Here is a 19,251-nt window from a genome sequence, read left to right on the forward strand (position 1 = left end):
GGACACGTGTGTTGCAGGGCAGGCAGGGCTCTGGCCGGTAAACCGCGGGAAGTACTGACTTATCGCCTTGGTGCATGTGCAGAGAGCCCCATTTCCCCTGGGAAGCGGGCAGGCGGCGTTCGCCAGGCCCCGGGGCACGGCCGCCCTCCTTCCCTCCCGGGCGCTAAAGGTCAACCTGTCCCGCGAGGGGGCCTCGCTTCGCGGCGCTCGGAGTGGTTTCCGTTTCGCTTCTGCGGGAGGTGGCCCGACGGGTTCCCTCTCCTCTTCCTTCGGGCCGCGCCTGCTTTGCCCTTTCGCCCGGGGTCGCTTCGACGAGAAAGCCTCCCTCACAAACAACCTGACTCCGGGGCCCCAAAGGCTTGCCAGCCTCCGGTTTCTTTCAGTTGGCACAGGGAGGCGGGCATTGCCTGGGCGGGCGAAGGGGAATTCCACCAGCAGACTGGAGCCACACGACAAGTTGTGGGGTGAAAAAGTGAGAAGGAGGCAGTCCCTCTCACTTAATTCCCCTTCAGGGCACAGCAGATTTCACTGAGGTGTGCTTGAACCCTTCTTCCCCCTCAAGAAAACACAGCGCTCACTAAAACATTTTACCTGACAGGCAGAAGTTCAACAGAGACAGCCTCCTTCTCATCATTGCATTTCCTAGTTACCAATAGTTGTTGCTGTGTTTCATTTCCACTCACAGGGAAGTGGGTGAAGACACTGAAGCTGTGCCAGGCAAAATGGTTGGTGGCCAAGATGGCTCCCTTCCCCCTCACCTCAGCCGCACTAGTCTGGCAATGGGTGCCACACTCTCTAGTACATGGTGGCAGTCTTGTGCAGTAATTTTTTTAAAAAAGGGTCAAGCTCAGTGATTTCAGCCTGGTCAGGAATGGCCCAGGAGTCCAGGACTAACTGAGGCAGAACAACAATTGCCACACTGTCAGTAAAGTCAAAGTTTAGTTCCTAAAGCCAGCTTAGTTGTTTTTACACCTGACACCCAATATCTCACAGCTGCTGCTTCCCATCCTTGGCATAGAAATACAATGACCAGGGTCTTTTTGTGTGAATAACAATGGTATGTCAGTGCATCTCAGAGAAGGTGATTTTCTGCTTCCCTCAGGAAGACCATTATTTTCCCACATCAGGGTGCTTGCCTACCTCTAGGCGTTGCATGGGGAGGGGAGATCCACCACTTCATGATTTTCTCACAGGCTTTTCGTTGTTATTGAAATGATCAAACAGGATAAAATAATAAAAAAATGAAATAACAAAAACAGGGTACGGTTTTATAGCATCCACATGCTATCTGTGATAGTTGCCTCACTCTGCTTAATGGTAGGACCAGCCCTGGTTTCCGGTCAGCAAACAACTTTAGACAATTCAGGTCCTGTTCATATCTCCACTACTCCGAACATCAGACTGGAGGTTGATGGGATTAAAATCAATGCCAATAATATGGATTTTCTAGCTGTTTTTGAACTGAAATGTTCCATTAACCTGAATTCATTTGGATCAGGAAGTGAAAGGTGTGGTATGTTAATTTTACATACAGTATGTACTAGGTGATAGGAATCCGTAAAACTTCCATCACCAGCAATCCTGAACTCACAGAATAGGTCTTACAGAAGCTAGAGAAACTTAGTTCTGAATACATACTGTTAATGTGGTTTGAATGTTATATGCAGATATATTCAAACCATTTTTATTGTTGGAATATTTCAAAATACTTTAAAATGTGGCAGCTGAATAGCATGTGTTTTTCTTACATTGGTTAAATTTCAAAAGTTAAAAATAAAGGCACTGAAAACTGTTAGCAGACTCATTTTAACATGCCCACAGAGTTATGGATTAGATATACCACTGATTGGCACAGAGAGCACAATCCATAAGAATTGATATCAGACAAATTTCCTACTTTTGCAGGATCCCCCACATTACTGAATAATGAAAAGGGAACAAATGTGTTAAAAACAGATTACAGTGAACTCTGGGGATATTGAGCCATGTTTACAGGAAGTATGAACTGCTTGAGAGAGTGGTTTAGGTATCTGGCTGTGGAGCTAATGGTTGGGAGTTCAGTTCCCACTGTGCCTTCTTGATGGGTCCTGGACTTGATGATCCATAGGGTCCCTTCCCGCTCTGCAGTTCTAAGATTAATATTATTATTTGCTACATCCATGGTAGGTTAATTGATCAGATCTCTATAAGCTGAAAGGCAGTTCTGCAAATTGGTATCTGGTAGTTCAGATGACAGATCAAGGTTAGCAGAATGCACACTGAGAAAAAGAGTATGCAAAACTAGGTAGAACATGGCATCAGGTGTCTCTTTTCTCCTTTTGGAGTAGTAGTGAAGTACTAAATCTGCAGTCTCTGAATCTACTACATCTCTTTCATGGATATTTCCCAAGCGTTTATCTGACTTTTTGCAAGAGTTACAGTTTTTCAGTGTAATATGTCACCTTTAATTGTTGCAGAACTGGAATGTCCAACCTTAATTTTGTCCCAGTGCAATTTAATAATATGTTTAGTTTCGTAGTGCTAAATAAAGGATCTTCTAAATTCAGGTGCAGAAGTACTTAGTGGAACCTGACAGGCCAGTCATTAAACTGATTCACATTTGCAGTCCCAGGGCCTGTGGTGTATGGGAGAGTCACTTGATCTTATCTCGCAGTTTGTCCTGCATTGGAACTTAGGGACTCTAGACAATATCAAACAATTCTTAAGGTGAGAGGGTGAGAAATGCTTTGCTTGCAGGGTTGAAGCTAGGCTATTTTTTCAGGTCACCTATCAACACTTGGTGCCCATTGCCCTAATTTGTTCAAATTTGTTTTTGTACCTGTAGCCGCCAGATACTTCCACATTGCAGAAGAGGCTTCCAGCTGCATTCTCTTTAGAAAAAGGACATTTACTTTCATTTCTTTCTAGCAGGAAAAACTAGTGCAGCTTCGTAGAAAAGCAAGGTTAAGGGAAGGTGGTGGAAAAAACACGTTGACAGCTTTAGCTCAAGATATACCACAATAAGTCCTACAAAGAAATGGGTGGTTTCTTTTTTGCCGTGCCTCTGTATACCCAGCAACAATCTGAGGCTTGAAGTTGCAACATATAGATGTTACCCACATAGCCAATCTGTCTTTGTAGGAAACTTGTTTTTCCTTTCCCTACCTATATACATACCAAACAGTTCGAAGTCTCTTCTTTTAATGGGCATTTTCTAGTTAACTTAAGTGAGCTTATTTGCAAGTTGCAAATACGAAAGATCATCCAACGGATACCATGTTTGCTTTGATCTGCTTGTTTTCCTCTGTGCACTAATGCTGCTAACCCTGTCACCAGCTTTGCTCCCCCAGCCGTTAGAGATATGTCCCAGGTGTCTTTCCTGCCTCAAGGCTGGCACCGTGGGAGAGCACAGGTGCCATACAACTAACTGTTGCTCATCACAGTGTTGAGCAGTTGTGCACGAGACTTTTCTACCTTCTCATCTAGCTTTAAAAGCAACAGACTTTTGAAAGGTAAGAAGCAAGAATTAAAAACTGGTGCCTAGAACACAACATAAGTAGCCCTTCACAGCTCAGTTCCTATTGTAGGCAAAGATTTACTATGTTTCCAGAAAGATAGTTAGTCCATAACCTGCCCACAGTAAGCAGCTCACAACAAGCATTGTTTGTGAAACAATTAAAACATGGAGCTAAAAAAGCTAACTACCAGTCAAAAGGCATTGTGCAGCTGTTTCATCATTGTCCCTTAAGGGCTTTTTGAAAATACGACAAAGTCACTAAAGAAGCAGTAAGGAGACCAAAGGAAAGTTACAAATGGAAACCAGTGACATCTAATAAAATTGTGTCAGGCTGACTGTAGAATAGAAGCCTCATCTGGAAGTACTGTTCATCTGTCAGTTGCTGTCCACAATAGCTGCCAGCCCCATGCTGAATATACTTTTTCCCCCCGACTATCCATGTCAGATATATTATCTCATCATTCCTTGCATCAGGGCTGTGAGATCAATATATAGTATCCATCTTTCAAAAAAGAGTGATTGAGGATGAGGTCACTTAATGTCCATGATTCAGGTAAGAGGCTCTGGTTTAGCTGGAGACTTCTTAGCTTACACGTTGTTGTTTTTTTTGTTTTTGTTTTTTGGGTTACCTCAGATGTCTAGGAAACATACTCAGGCTACGAACAGGAAATAAAAGAGGGCGCCAAAACCTGATTCCCACTTGCCCACCCACCCCAATACCTAATGATTAAAAGCATAAGCAGATCCCGTAGTAGAGCAATGCCTGACGCCCTCCCTGTTAAAGTTGAGAAGGCAGCTTAAAACACAGCTTTTCAGGGAGGCCCTCCACACTGACCCTGCCTCATTTTATGCCTCTTGTCCTGCTGTTATACAAATTGCGTATGTTGCCACTTGTTTTTCCCCCCATCAGATGTTTTAAATTGTCATTGTTTCATAGAATACTAGAATACTGAAGTTGGAAGGGGCCTCTAATGCCATCAAATCCAACCCACTGGTCGATGTGGATACACAATCAAAGGATATCTACCAAGTGTTTTATTAGTATTTGTTTTATTTACTGTTGCAAACCACCCAGGATAGTGCATTACACTAATGGGAAATAAATAAATGTTCAGCAATGACTGCTCAGCAAGCACTCCTTGTTGAATAACTTTCCACTAAAGAAAAATAGCATGTTCCAAAATACATGTTTATTGGTGGACCGTAGCCCACTTCTTGAGATGCTAAGTATACTGTGTGCCCTCTCGTTTATCATATGATGTCAGGATTTTATTTTAGTGTGTTTATAGGCATCCCTTTTCTTTCCTTACTGCAGATCTCCTCTTAGTTGCTCAGCCATCTAGTTTGGAGAAATCTTTCAGCATTTTTTTCTGGTTGCTAAGAATGTCCTTATTCTGAATAATTTGGTATCATTTCTAAATAAATTCTTAATCATTTTAATGGCAAATATTATAATACAGATTCTTGAAAGTTCTGCTGTTTGGATTGTTCCAAATATGGGGAAAACAATTGACTATGTTCTTCTCCTTTGTTTCTGGTAACTAGTTACCAAAACCATAAAAACCAACCAAACAAAAAAGTTCTTTTATACTGTGACTGACTGCCGTCTTTGATGAATGGCTTTTCAAAAGCATTATTTAAAAAACATGCTTAGTGACTTTCTAATCAGCTCTGTGGAGAATCTCTTAGCTTTTACTAGAATAAGTAATTGTGTACGGCAACCAGGTAGTGCAGGATGTTCGTGCATTTAATTTACTACTGAAAAATCCAGTGTGTTCCTGGTATTTCCTAGGATTTTTGCTCACTGCTTTTTAGTTGTAAAGCAGGCTCTCTGCTCTAACATGCTCAAAGAATAATGAAGAAATGGGCTGTCCCTGTTCATCCTGAGCTGTTCTCTCTTCTTGGTACCAGAAAACCATGACATGCAATCCATCTGCAGGCAAAGGCAGCCGGTGTCCAGGTACCTTAACTGACCTGTAGTAATAAAAGGAAGCCCACTGTGACTGAAAGTGGACGAGGCGCTTGCTGTTTGCTGGGAGTAGTCCATTTGCAGTGGAAAAAACGTTCATGCCAAATTGTGTTAACTCAGCCCTTCTTGATGCTCTGTTCTCTTGATTGAACATACTTGTTTAACTTTTTATATTTGGGAGCACTGAGTGACTTCAATGGTGCTGAACTGCAGGATCTTAGACGACTGACTGATCCTGTGGAGACAGGAGAAGAATAAATATTTCTGTCATAAGATTAAACCTCACAAGAAGGGCCCCAAAAGTCTCTGGAATAACGTATTGCCACTCTTAAATGCAAGGCTGGTTATACCTACAGATGGATTTCTCTTGGGCTTCATTTTCAGAAAGCAGCAAAAGTAAAGAGATTTTTTTGTGTGTGTCAGAGGGAACAGTGAACAATAAAACAAATAGTTCAGAGCTGCCCTTTGCATTCATTAATTTATTTTTCAGAATGTGTTGTTGGCCACAAAAATCCTGCTCAATTCATTACATCTCTTAGAACCTTGCAGTTTTGTCTTGTTTGCATTATCCTTTATGTAATATTAATGGAGCAAGCCATTATACTATGCAATGTCAAAGATAAGGTTTTAATCAATTCCTGGCTGATTCAAAAAGACATTCATCCATAAGAAGTTTTAAAAACACACAGAGAAAGATGTCATAACCTTCTGTTAACAGCAAAACCACACAGGAAAAGGCAGGCTATGTTGTATTACGAAGGAAAGCATAAATATTTGATCAGCCACTCAGTAAAAATCTAACATAAAGTTAACAGGCTGTTGTTTTACTAATGAAAGGGAAGAACATGAAGACGGTACATTTCCAGGGCCATGTCTTTCTGTTAAGTTAACAGCCTGGATGTGAACTATTCTGGCATGCCCCCTGCCCTCATAATTATTTGTGTAGGATTGTTGTGAAGTTTATTATGTTTATTTATTTATCTGAGCATTCCACAACCTGATCCTGCCGTGGGTGGCATTTTAGAAATGAAATAATACTTGCGTAGTGCATTTCAGCTAGATGCATTAAACATAGTACAATTGTTTTCTTTCAGCAAATTGCTAGAGGCATGACTCAAGGGAATGTGCCCTGAGTGGGCTGTGAGTGCACAAATACACCTTTCTCTAGCTAGGAAAAGCTTTGTTTACAAAATATAGACATTCAGGCCAATACATTCTCAGTGAATATCTCAAGCCCCAATTATTTTGCCGTTTTGCATGGTGTCAAATGAAGTCCTGTGAATGTTCCATAGCTTTCTACAGTTTTCAAAATACAAGTTTCACTCTCAGTCACATTTTTTTCTTTATTTGCATTTTATTTCTGCCCCTCCTTTCTCCCGAAATGTTCTCCCTGAGACTCAAGTTCCCTGAGTTCTCCCTGAGACTCCCTGTAACTTACAACAAGATTTTCTAAGAGAGATGGGGATAAAAACAAAACTGATTTAAAAGTAATTTAAATGGAACTCCACAAAGTACAGTGCCTACTAGATGTCCAGTTCCCTTCCACAGCAACCAGCTAGGTGCCAAAACCCAAACTGAATGAAGGGTCTTTGCCTGCCAGCAGAAAGGCAACATGGAGGGGGCCAGCCTAACCTCTCTCATGAGAGACTTCTCAGAAACTGGGAGAAATCATTGAGAAAAGCCGTTTTCTTTTCCCAGCAAATGTTCTTCAGAAGATGACACTATTAAGAAAAAGATTTGAAGATCTAAAAGTCCAGGCAGGTTTCAGCTAGTTCTGTTAACCTCCTATTTGGGTTATTGCGATGTATGTTTTTTGAAACTATATTTAAAAATGGCCTGGAAGCTTCACCTAACCCAGGGTAGATCTGCAAGATTTTTAAAGACACAGACTTTATAGTTCAAAGACACAGACTTTGTCTTAGAACTGCAGAGCTGGAAGGGATCATAGAGAGCCAGATACCTGAACCAGTGAAGTTATCCTGCAGTTCAGCTGTTTTTCCATCTTTCTCTCCTCCCAGTCTGTTTCTGGATCTAGCTGAAAGTTTTGTTCATTAGCCGTCCTTGACATCTCCAGATTGGGGGGAAAATAGGGCCTAAAACACTAGAAAGCCACAGCCTGTAAGTATAATCACTGTTGAGGTGGATAGACCAATTGCTTAACTTAATGTAACAGCACTTTTGAAGTTTCAGTGTTTCAGTAAATCTTCTGTACAATGTTTTCACTATATTATATCTCACTGACTACAAGTAATGGAGGGAAATCACCAAAGCATCTACCTTTGTTTCTATGCAGATGACAATATCTTTACCATTCGCCATGAAAAAACCAAGAAGTGCATCCAGGTTAAAAACCAGCAGATAACAGCAGATGACTGCAATGAGACGAAAGAGACTTTATGGACGTGGGTCTCTGAACATCGCCTTTTTAACTTGGGATCCCAAAAATGCCTTGGACTAGATACTACTAAATCCCAGAATCCCTTGAAAATGGTAGATTGTGATTCAGACATTACACTGTGGTGGAGATGTTCTGATGCCACCATATATTCTGCCTCTCGGAACAAGCTTACCTTGAAGGACAGAATTATAACTGTAAGCATGGATTCTTCTGATACCTGGAGAAGAAGCAATTCCAGTGATGTTATTTGTAAAATTCCATACAGTAGTAAGTATTTTCTTGGTTTGTTTTATCTGGGCAAAAAGAGAGATTGAGACATGAACTTCCCTATATTCCTTTAGTAAATTACTTAAGATGGAACTGTTCAGGGAGGCCTTTGGCAATATCTAATATGACTTCCGTCACCTGTTGTTCTATTTCATTTTTCAGACTGAAGTTTTATCATTTTCATTTGTTGTGTTGGATTATATTTACAGTGGTGCCTCGCATTACGACGTTAATTCGTTTCAGCGAACCCGGTTAATGCATTCCTATGGGCTGTAAACTCACCATCCAGTGAAGATCCTCCATAGTGCGGCCATTTTCGCTGCCTGTGCAGCGAGGAATTCGTCTCAGAAAATAGCGGGCGGCCATTTTGTTTACCTGGTGGCCATTTTGAAACCCCGATCAGCTGTTAAAAAATCATTGCTTTGCGAGAATCAGTTCCTGAAGCAGGGAACCGATCATCGCAAAGCAAAATTCCCCCATAGGAAACATCATTTTGCGATCGCAAAAACATCGACGTCAAGCGGTTTCATCGTTAAACGGAGCACCCGTCTTGCGGGGCACCACTGTATTTACTTTTGATCTATTCTAAAATAGCGTTTGTTGCTGGTGTCTGCTGATGGTTGTTTTTCTTTTAATTATACGGTTTGATTGAGACGTGGGTTTTTGTTTTGTTTTGTTTTTTGTTTGATTATAGGGTATAGCGATATTTTGTAAACTGCTGCAAGTTGTGATTTCAACTTTGAGTAGTATTTAAGTGTAAATAAATAAGCAAATAGGTTAAAAGCTGATTCGAGATGCGTTCATAGCAAAGACTGCTTCACAAAGTACACAAATTCAAGGTTTGCTTTCTAATGAAAGTTAGACTGCAAATTGTGGCAGATCTCCACTTACCAGTGAGTGCATCTATGCTATATGCATATTTGGAAACATGTTTTCTTGTGTTCATGCTTTACATTTTAAAGTGTAAAAATGTTTTTTAAAACTACATTACACTTAATGGCTTGAATCCTGTTCCTTAATGTAGTAAGTCTCAACTAGAGTCGGCCGATTGAATCAGAAGACGAGATGGAGGAGATGACTTACCAAATCCCCACTGACTCAGTGGGCCTACTGTAGTTGTTACTTACAATGCTAAGCAATAAGATTTCATTTAAACCATCCTAAATGTCCATGTAACTTGTATAGGAAGTGTTACTAAATCTAACGAACAAAGTCATGTTCCAGGCTTAGATCCATAGAGTGCTTTTGCCTACATTTTTCATGGAATAGTGCTTTAGGAGGGGCTTTAGGGAAGGCAGCATTAGAAGTGAGAAGCCTGTGTGCCTTTGGGAGGCTCTCCATTTGTCCAAACAGCTCCAGCTAAATTTACGCATTACAGAGATTAATTCCTATATTGAGATTAAAGGATGGAGTAGACTGCTCTTAAAGAGTGTTTCTGTTGATAGATGAGAAAAGTGTTATACCTGATTATTGCTTGTGTGAGGCTTTTCTAGCACTGTTTTTGTTGATTTTTAAAGGAGCTCAGAATCTTTGCTTGCACTTAAAGCAACAGAGATTTTGGTATTAGCTGAAAAAAATTAGGATTTAATTCTTCCATGGCCACATTATACTGAGGCTTGGGTTCGTTCGTTCGTTTAGTCATTTAGTCGTGTCTGCCGCTTCGTGACCCCATGGACCAGAGCACGCCAGGCCCTCCTGTCTTCCACTGCCTCCCAGAGTTGTGTCAAATTCATGTTGGTTGCTTCGCAGACACTGTCCAGCCATCTCATCCTCGGTCGTCCCCTTCTCCTCCTGCCATCACACTTTCCTAACATCAGGGTTTTTTCCAAGGAGTCTTCTCTTCTCATGAGATGGCCAGTGAACACTCAGGGTTGATTTCCTTTAGAATTGATAGGTTTGTTCTCCTTGCAGTCCAGGGGATTCTCAAGAGCCTCCTCCAGCACCACAATTCAAAGGCATCAGTTCTTCGGCGGTCTGCTTTCTTTATGGTCCAGCTCTCACTTCCATACATCACGACAGGAAAAACCATAGCTTTGAGTATTCGGACTTTTGTTGGCAAGGTGATGTCTCTGCTTTTCAAGATGCTGTCGAGATTTGTCATCGCTTTCCTCCCAAGAAGAAGGCATCTTTTAATTTCAGGGCTGCTGTCTCCATCTGCAGTGATCATGGAGCCCAGGAAGATAAAATTTGACACTGCCTCCATATCTTCCCCTTCTATTTCCCAGGAGGTGATGGGACCAGTGGCCATGATCTTAGTTTTTTTGATGTTGAGTTTCAGACCGTTTTTTGCACTCTCCTCTTTCACTCTCATTACAAGGTTCTTTAATTCCTCCTCACTTTCTGCCATCAGAGTGGTATCATCTGCATATCGGAGGTTGTTGATATTTCTTCCGACAGTCTTAATTCCGGCTTGGGTTTCTTCCAGTCCAGCCTTCCGCATGATGTATTCTGCATATAAGTTAAATAAGCTGGGGGACAGTATACAGCCTTGCCGTACTCCTTTCCCAATTTTGAACCACTCAGTTGTTCCATGACCAGTTCTGACTGTTGCTTCCTGTCCCACATATAGGTTTCTCAGGAGACAGATAAAGTGGTCAGGCACTCGCATTTCTTTAAGAACTTGCCATAGTTTGTTGCGGTCCACACAGTCAAAGGCTTTTGCATAGTCAATGAAGCAGAAGTAGATATTTTTCTGGAACTCTCTGGCTTTCTCCGTAATCCAGCGCAAATTAGCAATTTGGTCTCGAGTTCCTCTGCCTCTTCGGAATCCAGCTTGTACTTCTGGGAGTTCTCGGTCCACAGTACTTCTGGGAGTTCTCGTGTTTGTGATGACCAGCTTATTCTCTTGACAAAACTCTATTAGCCTTTGTCCTGCTTCCTTCTGAACTCCAAGGCCAAACTTCCCTGTTGTTCCTTTTATCTCTTGGCTCCCTGCTTTAGCATTCCAGTCCCCTAGAATGAGAAAAACATCTTTCTTTGGTGTCAGTTCTAGAAGGTGTTGTAAATCTTCATAAAATTGTTCAGTTTCAGTCTCCTCAGCAATGCTGGTTGGTGCATAAGCTTGGATTATTGTGATGTTGAAAGATCTGCCTTGGATTCGTATTGACATCATTCTATCATTTTTGAGATTGTATCCCATTACAGCTTTCCCCACTCTTTTGTTGACTATGAGGGCCACTCCATTCCTTCTATGGGATTCTTGCCCACAATAGTAGATATGATAATCATCTGAGCTGAATTCGCCCATTCCTGTCCATTTTAGTTCACTGATGCCCAGGATGTCGATGTTTATTCTTGCCATCTCCTGTTCGACCACCTCCAGCTTCCCAAGGTTCGTAGATCTTACATTCCAGGTTCCTATGCAGTATTTTTCTTTGCAACATTGGACTTTCCTTTCACTTCCAGGCACGTCCACAACTGAGCGTCCTTTCGGCTTTGGCCCAACCACTTCATTAGCTCTGGAGCTACTTGTACTTGTCCTCCGCTCTTCCTCAGTAGCATGTTGGACGCCTTCTGACCTGAGGGGCCCATCTTCCAGCTTCATATCTTTTAGCCTTTTGTTTCTGATCATGGGGCGTTCTTGGCAAAGATACTGGAGTGGCATTGCCGTTTCCTACTCCAGGTGGATTGCGTTTAGTCGGAACTCTCCACTATGACCTGTCCGTCTTGGGTGTCCCTGCACGGCATAGCCCACAGCTTCTCTGAGTTACTCAAGCCCCTTCGTCACAACAAGGGAGCAATCCATGAAGGGGGGGAGGCTTGGGTTAGCATAGCATAAACAGCCTTAGCTAGCTTCTCTTCTGTCCATAAAAGAGGATGATGATGTCAGAGGCGAGGACTTCAGGGAAGGGGGTCCACTTCCAGCATCATCTTCCCCTCACCTCTGGGATTCTAGCTCTCATGGCCAGAAAGATTTGCCCCCTCCAACTTGGAAAATGCTAGCCTATGGGTTTCACAGCTAATACCAACAGCAATTGTTTAGTTCTAAAAATATGTTCCCTAAAACAGGTAAATCCTGTCCTGTAAAATAAGAAATGCCAGATACAAGAGACCAGGAAGTTCTAATGTATATCCATTACTTGAGTAATACAGCAGTGTACAAAAAATATGAATGAGGAGAAATGATGTAATTTCCCTGTGCATTATATGAGAGTCAATTGTCTCTCCAGCTACAAAGTAATAATTTTATCTAGACACTTTAGCCCTCCTAAGTTCAAGCTGTTGTAAATATTTTGTCCATAGTTTTATCATAAAGAATGTTTGAAAAAAATCCATTTGCAAGAAATAATATGTATTATTTGGCTTTTAGTTCAGATTTAGGGTTTTGTTTTGTTTTGTTTTTGGTCCTACCTTTCTGTTATAAAATATTCTCAGGAGACATTTAGGAAACATCAAAAGATGTATAGGCCATTTTTTTTAACCTTTAATAACCCTCCCGCATAGCTCTGCAATGGGTGCTTGGCCAGAGCTTGAGAACTCAGTTCCCCACTGCATCTCTTGCAAACAGAGCTAGCCTGCATAGTCTTGAGCAAGCTGCGTAGTCCCACTGTGCCCCCAGAAATGGTAGGGTAAAGTAAACCAACTCTGAAGCTGGCTGGATAGCTCTGTGCATTAGGCATCTGGCTGCAGAGCCAGAGGTTAGGAGTTTGATTTCCCACCGTGCATCCAAAAAGAGCCAGCCTGTGTGGCTTTGGGCACACTGCACAGTCCCAAGATGACCCCAGAAGAAGGGATTGGTAACCCACTTCTGAGTACAGTGGTGCCTCGCACAGCAAGGTTAATCCATTCCGGATTAACCCTCGTTGTGTGAAAGCATCGTTGAACGGAACGTAAAAAACCATTGGAACGCATTAAACATGGTTTAATGCATTCCAATTGGGCTGAATACTCACCGTTCAGCAATGCTTCAGGATGGCCAGCAGCCATTTTCGCGCCCTCCCCTCGCTTTACGAGGGCACGAAAACACTGCGCGTGGCCATTTTGGGGCTTCCGGCGGCCATTTTGTAGCCGCCGAACAGCTGATCAGCGGGTCACAAAGCGAAGGTCGGTAAGCGAACCGCTTACCGACCTTCGCTCTGCGATTTTCGCCCTATGCAGACACCATTTTGCGATCGCAAAACCGGCCTCATAGAGCGAATTCATCGCTCTATGAGGCGCCCGTTGTGCGAGGCACCACTGTACTCTCTATCTAGAAAACCCAGAAAAAGGTTGTCATAAGTCAGAAGTGACTTGGTAGCACACTATTGTTGTTGTTGTTGTTGTTGTTGTTGTTGTTGTTGTTGTTAAACCACTTCTAAGTACGGGAATGGTTGTCATAAATTAGAAAGAATTTGGTGGCATGCAAAACAAAACAAAGACATTAATTGAGTTGGGTAGCTATTATACAGTATAGAGGATCTTTACTTTGATTGAACCCTGACAGTGGAAGAGAGCATCCAAAGAAGCTTGCTTGGTGTCATCTCTCTGGTCAGTATGGCATCATGTGGAGACATTTTATTCACCCAAACTTCTAAATTAGTGTATGACTTTAATTATCTGACCTCATTATTTTTATCTTGTTCTACCCTTGTGTGCAAATGTTGTTGTCCCCCCCCCCCTTCAGTGGGGAAAAAGTTATTTCTCTGCGGTTTTCAACTTACTGGGTTGTTGTTGTTGTTTTCATATTTATTGTGTTATTTCTCAGGACCATCACGTGTTATTGGGCAGCATATAAGTCCTAAATAAACAAGTGAACTACCTAAGTAATACTATGGCTAATAATACTTTGATGTCTCAGTTCTATAATGAAAACTCCAAAAACACAGAATAAAGCTGTTATAAAAGGATTGGACCTTAGGAAAAAAGTTGAGAAAATGGACCACACTTGGTGTGGTATCCACTGAAAGGATGATAATTAGGATCCCTAGGGAGGAAATTTTGTCCTGTTTGTCTCCTCACTTCTTTATAATTTATTAAAGAGGGCTTAACTCTAAATGCTGTTCACTTGGCTGGACTTAGTCTTAGAAAATAGCATCAGCATCTTTTATTAGGAACGAACAAAAAGTACTAAAATGGTATGCAAGATATTTAATTTTTATTATCCTGCTCAGATCCTCAACACCCCGATTCATGATTTTAATACACATGAAATATTTTTCAAGGAGTCAGTGTTTAAGGATTCTCATCAATTTCTTTTTTCACTTTTGCTTTCTGAATGTCTGACTACACTGAAAGCATCTATCTGCAGTTACCACATCTTACAAAATAAACTCTTTGTGAATTCATGGTGCTCACTGAGGAAAACATTGGTCGTGTTTCAACAAACAAATAAAAATTACCTCAAGGCAGCTTTTGTCTTTCTCTGTTATGCCTGTGGAGAAACTTGTTTGGTGAGGTCCATCTCACACAACTATTTCTAGGCATAAATATTATTTCTGTCTTTCTGTAACTATGAAGAATTAATACACTAAATTGTTTTATTCCCTTCAATTTCTCTTTCCCTCTGTTATGTCCACTTGATTATAAGCCGATGGGCAGATTTTGTACAGCGCCTCAGTGCTACAGTACCTAAGTGTTCTATAAAACCACAATATCCACTATGATTATACTTATTGAATGTAAGATGCTAAGAGGTTGATAAAGCCGGGCTAGCTGACATAGATCGTGATCCCCAGACTGCTTCTGGGTAGTACCATCTATAATAGCTTGAGCTTCATTGATTTTTAAAGAAATTGATGAGATTGTAGGGCTGAGTCTATAGATCCTCTTTAATGGCAATACCATAGTGACCAAAGAGTCCCCAGAGTTAAAATCCCCTTAAACTTGCATTGTGTTCTGTTGCCATATAATTCTATTCATATTATTAAAAGAAAAAAGAGGACAACTTTGCCTCCTAGAAAGTAAGCATAAGTAGCTAAATGGCCTGGAACAGGTGAAACTAGTACCTTGGCCAATTTTGCATCAGTTTTGAGCTGGATTGGAACCACCGGAGAACTTTAGAAGCTTAAGAAACCTCTTTTTGTCAGCATGATATCTCTCTTATTAATCACCGTGTCTTCTGCCAGACTGTGTATTCGGTTTCAGATATTTAAAAGATACTTTGTCCGAAATCCTGTTACTTACCGTAGTAAACCACAGTAGAGTAGACCTACTGAATAAATGGGGATTTAGTGAGTTACCTCCTCTGTAGGACATTTGATTCAAATTGTTGTTGTTTAGTCGTTAAGTCGTGTCTGACTCTTCCTGACCCCAGGCCCTCTTGTCTTCTACTGCCTCCCGGAGTTTGGTCAATTGATTCAAATAGGCCTGCTTAAACTGCAATTTACTTTAGCATGGTGAGTCACAATTATACTAGTCCCCTTTGAATCAGTGGAACTCACAGGAGAGTTAACTCACTAAACCCCTATTGATTCAATGGGCCTACTCTAGTGCAATCTAGCACAGTAAGCAACAGGATTCTGGCTGTCGTCTGATTGCATGTTTTCACAGTGTATTGTTTTGACAACTGGTTCCCAACCTTGAGTCCCCAGATGTTCTTGGACTAAAACTCCCAGAAGCCTTCGCCACTGGCTGTGCTGGCCAGGATTTCTGGGATGTGTAGTCCAAGAACATCTGGAGATCCAAGGTTGGGAACCACTGGCTTAGACAGAGGAAATAGAGGTAAGATAAATCAACACTGGAAGATTATTTCTGTGGGTGGAATAAAAACCAGATTCCATCCTACTACTAGAACTCTGTTGCCAGTAACTTCTTAGTAGTTTCACTACAAAATTCCACACAGCAGTAAGCAACAGTAGAACAGGAAGGACTTCCAGTAGTTGCACAAGTATACATTATTTAGTGCTACAACTGTGTTGAAAGCTTGATATGCGGCTAAGTCATGAAACTGCTACAAGGAGGAGGATCATATGAACCCTGGAAACAGTAGTGTACAGTACTCTGCCTTAGAAGATGCTAAATTGGTAATCCTTGAGTGGCTAATGCTATCAAGCTAAATTAGGTTTGTTTCTTCTTAGAAGCAGAGCAGAATCTCTTTGCCACAAATCCCCTGCTTCAGCATTTGCTGCTAGAAAAGCTATTTTCTAAGAGTGTTAACAACTTAATCTTAACAGGTGGACAATATGAAGCTCACACAATGCATGTGTCCCCCACCCCAGGGCTGTTTTTTGTTTGAAAAATACAAACTTGCATGCTTCTCTTTTAACACAGGATGTCTGTGGGGAACATGCTCTTCTCTGTCATTAAGAGAGTTTTCCCCACACCTCAGGGTCTTTGAGACCACCCCTTGCTTCCTATGGCTGCCTCTGTTAAATTTCTTCCTCGCTCTCTCTTTCTGTTTTCTGAAGATAGATGTGTGAAGATGCAGGTATAAACTATAAAAGTATATAAGTATACAGTACAAAACTGAGAAATAGCCTGTGTGGTTCCTTCCAAAAACTACAATGCAATAAATACAGAAGCAAGTGATACCTTTATTGGACCACTGAAAAATCAAGTAGATTGCAAGCTTTTGATGGTAATATATCTATCTTCATCAAGCCATTTGTAAAGTTTCTTGGCACTCTCTAAGTGCTTTTTGAACACTTTGTAAAATAACAAAACATGAACTGTAAATAAAAGCTTTTTTGTTTTCTTTAAACAAGAACATCCATACTGCTCATTTTTTTCCTTTTTCAAAGGAAGGGCTGAGACTGGTCAGTTTCCAGTACTTTTCTATGCTCTTTAAAAAAAAGGAATGATCAAATTCCAAATCTTTTTGCTGCCCCCTTTTGTTGCTGCTGACAAAGAAACAGCACCACTGGTATTGCTGCAGCTGCCAACAAAACCACTTTGCCAAACATTTGCAGTAACACCATTGCTAAATGGGGGAGGGGGGAAGTATTAGGACTTTCCATGGGGGAAAGGAGGGAGCCAGCTCTGCTCTTTGCTGCTCTTGGGACCTCTGGCACCTTCCCGCAGATCAGCCACAGTTGCAGCCATGATTTGGCAGTCCCAGTCAGCGATGTAGACTTCAGTGGCAGTAGTGCAACAGTAGTAGCAGAAACCTTTGTGGCAGTGTAGTTCCCTGTAAGTCCCAGGGAGTGCATTGCCGTCAACTAGCTCTGGGAAGTTCCCTGCTGATACCTTAATTCTAACAAATGCCAGGTTCACCAAGACATGGCATAATGGAGAGCTCACACTGCAGCACTGCATCTCAAAGAACTACCCTTAGCTGCTACTAGATTGGTAATGAGTATTGCTGTTCTTGTCTGGGACTACATATATTGGCATGTCAGTACCAGTTTTGCCTGGGCAGAAGCACTGAGCTCAGTACTGGATAATAGGCACACAAAAACAGAGACAAACACAAACACACACCATCCTGCCTCTCCCCCCACCTCTCCCAAGTTAATAATTATGTGATTTGGCTTGAAACACAGTGCATTATTTATTTATTTATTTATTTATTTATTTATTTATTTATTTATTTATTTATTTATTTATTTAAAGTATTTGTAAATCATCTTGAAAGGTGGCTTCCAGAATAAAATATGACTAGCAATAAAATGGTGTGTATTAATATGAACTAGTGCAGAAAGTTTTAAAATACTAGCTTGCAGTAAATAATTTTAGCTACATTCATCAACACTGACATAAAACCCATTACATGCAAACATTACTGAAAATTTTGTTGTTAAACGCTTTTCAAAAAAAGTCTGCAAAATGATGGATGTTTCCCCAGCTGGTTTCTGGGTTAATGCAGGAAAAGCCCCTGCTAAATTTGATTATGGTGGTGCTGCGGGTTAAACCGCAAAAGCCTTTGTGTGCTGCAAGGTCAGAAGACCAGCAGTCATAAGATCGAATCCACGCGACGGAGTGAGCTCCCGTTGCTTGTCCCAGCTCCTGCCAACCTAGCAGTTTGAAAGCATGTAAAAATGTGAGTAGATAAATAGGTGCCATCAAGGTGGGAAGGAGCTGGCATTCCGTGTCTAGTTGTGCTGGCCATGTGACCACGGAATCTGTCTTCAGACAAACGCTGGCTCTACGGCTTGGAGACGGGGATGAGCACTGTGCCCTATAGTCGGACAAGACTGGACAAAATGTCAAGGGAATGTTTACCTTTACCTGTGTGCATTTTGCTCCATTACTTGCTTAAACCTGGAGGATCATAGGGAGAGTCTCCATGGATAAAAGATGCATTCCCCTGAAGAAAGACATGTTCCATATATAGAAAGTGACGGAAATGTTGGCAGAGAAGGTAAGCCTGTCACATTTATCCGCTATCCCCTTTTCTGCCCATTCACTTTCCTTTACCCTTGTTTGCAATGCCTAAACAAGGTTTCAGAATACAAAGGAAATGACACACAAATCATTCTGTCCCAAAGTGTAATTAAAAACAAGTGGACAATTGAGTCTGCACTGTTAAACTTTTCTGTAGTCCTTATTGACCATTATGTGTGCCCATCAAGTATGGCTTCAAACAGTGGAGTTTTCCCACTCTAAATGTCTTTAAAAGGATGTTTTTAGTATGGGTTCATTTTGCCATGCATATACATGGTGATTTCCCACTCACCCACCCAACCAACATTATAATATGGGGTGGGTTTTCTTTTTTTGTCTTCAGAGGTTTATACCAGGGATGGGAACTCCTATGGAGCGCCTTGTGAATTTCCCTTTCTGGTGAATAAGACATGGCATCATGACTGCATACACAGTGACACTGTCATGGGTGAAGAGTGGTGTTCTACAACCTCCAATTTTGATCAAGATGGAAGATGGGGTGTCTGCTTAAAACCAGGCAAGTAGCATTCCGAAAATGGCCCTTCTGAACAAGTATGACCTTAGTCTGTGTGTGTGTTTGTGTTTTTCTTTAATTGTGTTTCGTAGGCAGAAACTGGAAGGACAGAATTTCAGATTTACTAATAATTTTGTAATGAAATAATAAGTACTGTAGAAGTGAATTGTTTGCTTGTTTGTTTTTACCATGCCTTTCTCCTTAAAAAGGACCCAAGGTAGCTAACATCATTAAAAACATAATATTAAATGTGAAAAACATAAAATTATTCAAATATAAGAATTAATCATATTGTATTTAAAATGTTAGGTAAAAACATTGCTAAAAACAGATTTAGAAGCAACAAAATATTAAGGTTAAGAAGGACA

General features: G+C 41.2%; 1 protein-coding gene across 1 annotated transcript in view; it reads left to right on the forward strand.

Moving 5' to 3' along the window:
* The window catches only part of LY75 (lymphocyte antigen 75), an 85,405-nt gene that overhangs the window by 993 nt on the left and 65,161 nt on the right, over positions 1-19,251 (forward strand). The window contains exons 2-3 of the mRNA XM_020798384.3: positions 7,759-8,130; positions 18,713-18,886. Of these exons, the coding sequence (XP_020654043.3) occupies positions 7,759-8,130; positions 18,713-18,886 (546 nt within the window). The remainder of the gene's footprint in view (positions 1-7,758; positions 8,131-18,712; positions 18,887-19,251) is intronic.

This window comes from Pogona vitticeps, chromosome 1 (genome assembly GCF_051106095.1).
Source record: "Pogona vitticeps strain Pit_001003342236 chromosome 1, PviZW2.1, whole genome shotgun sequence".
Taxonomy (NCBI): Eukaryota; Metazoa; Chordata; class Lepidosauria; order Squamata; family Agamidae; genus Pogona; species Pogona vitticeps.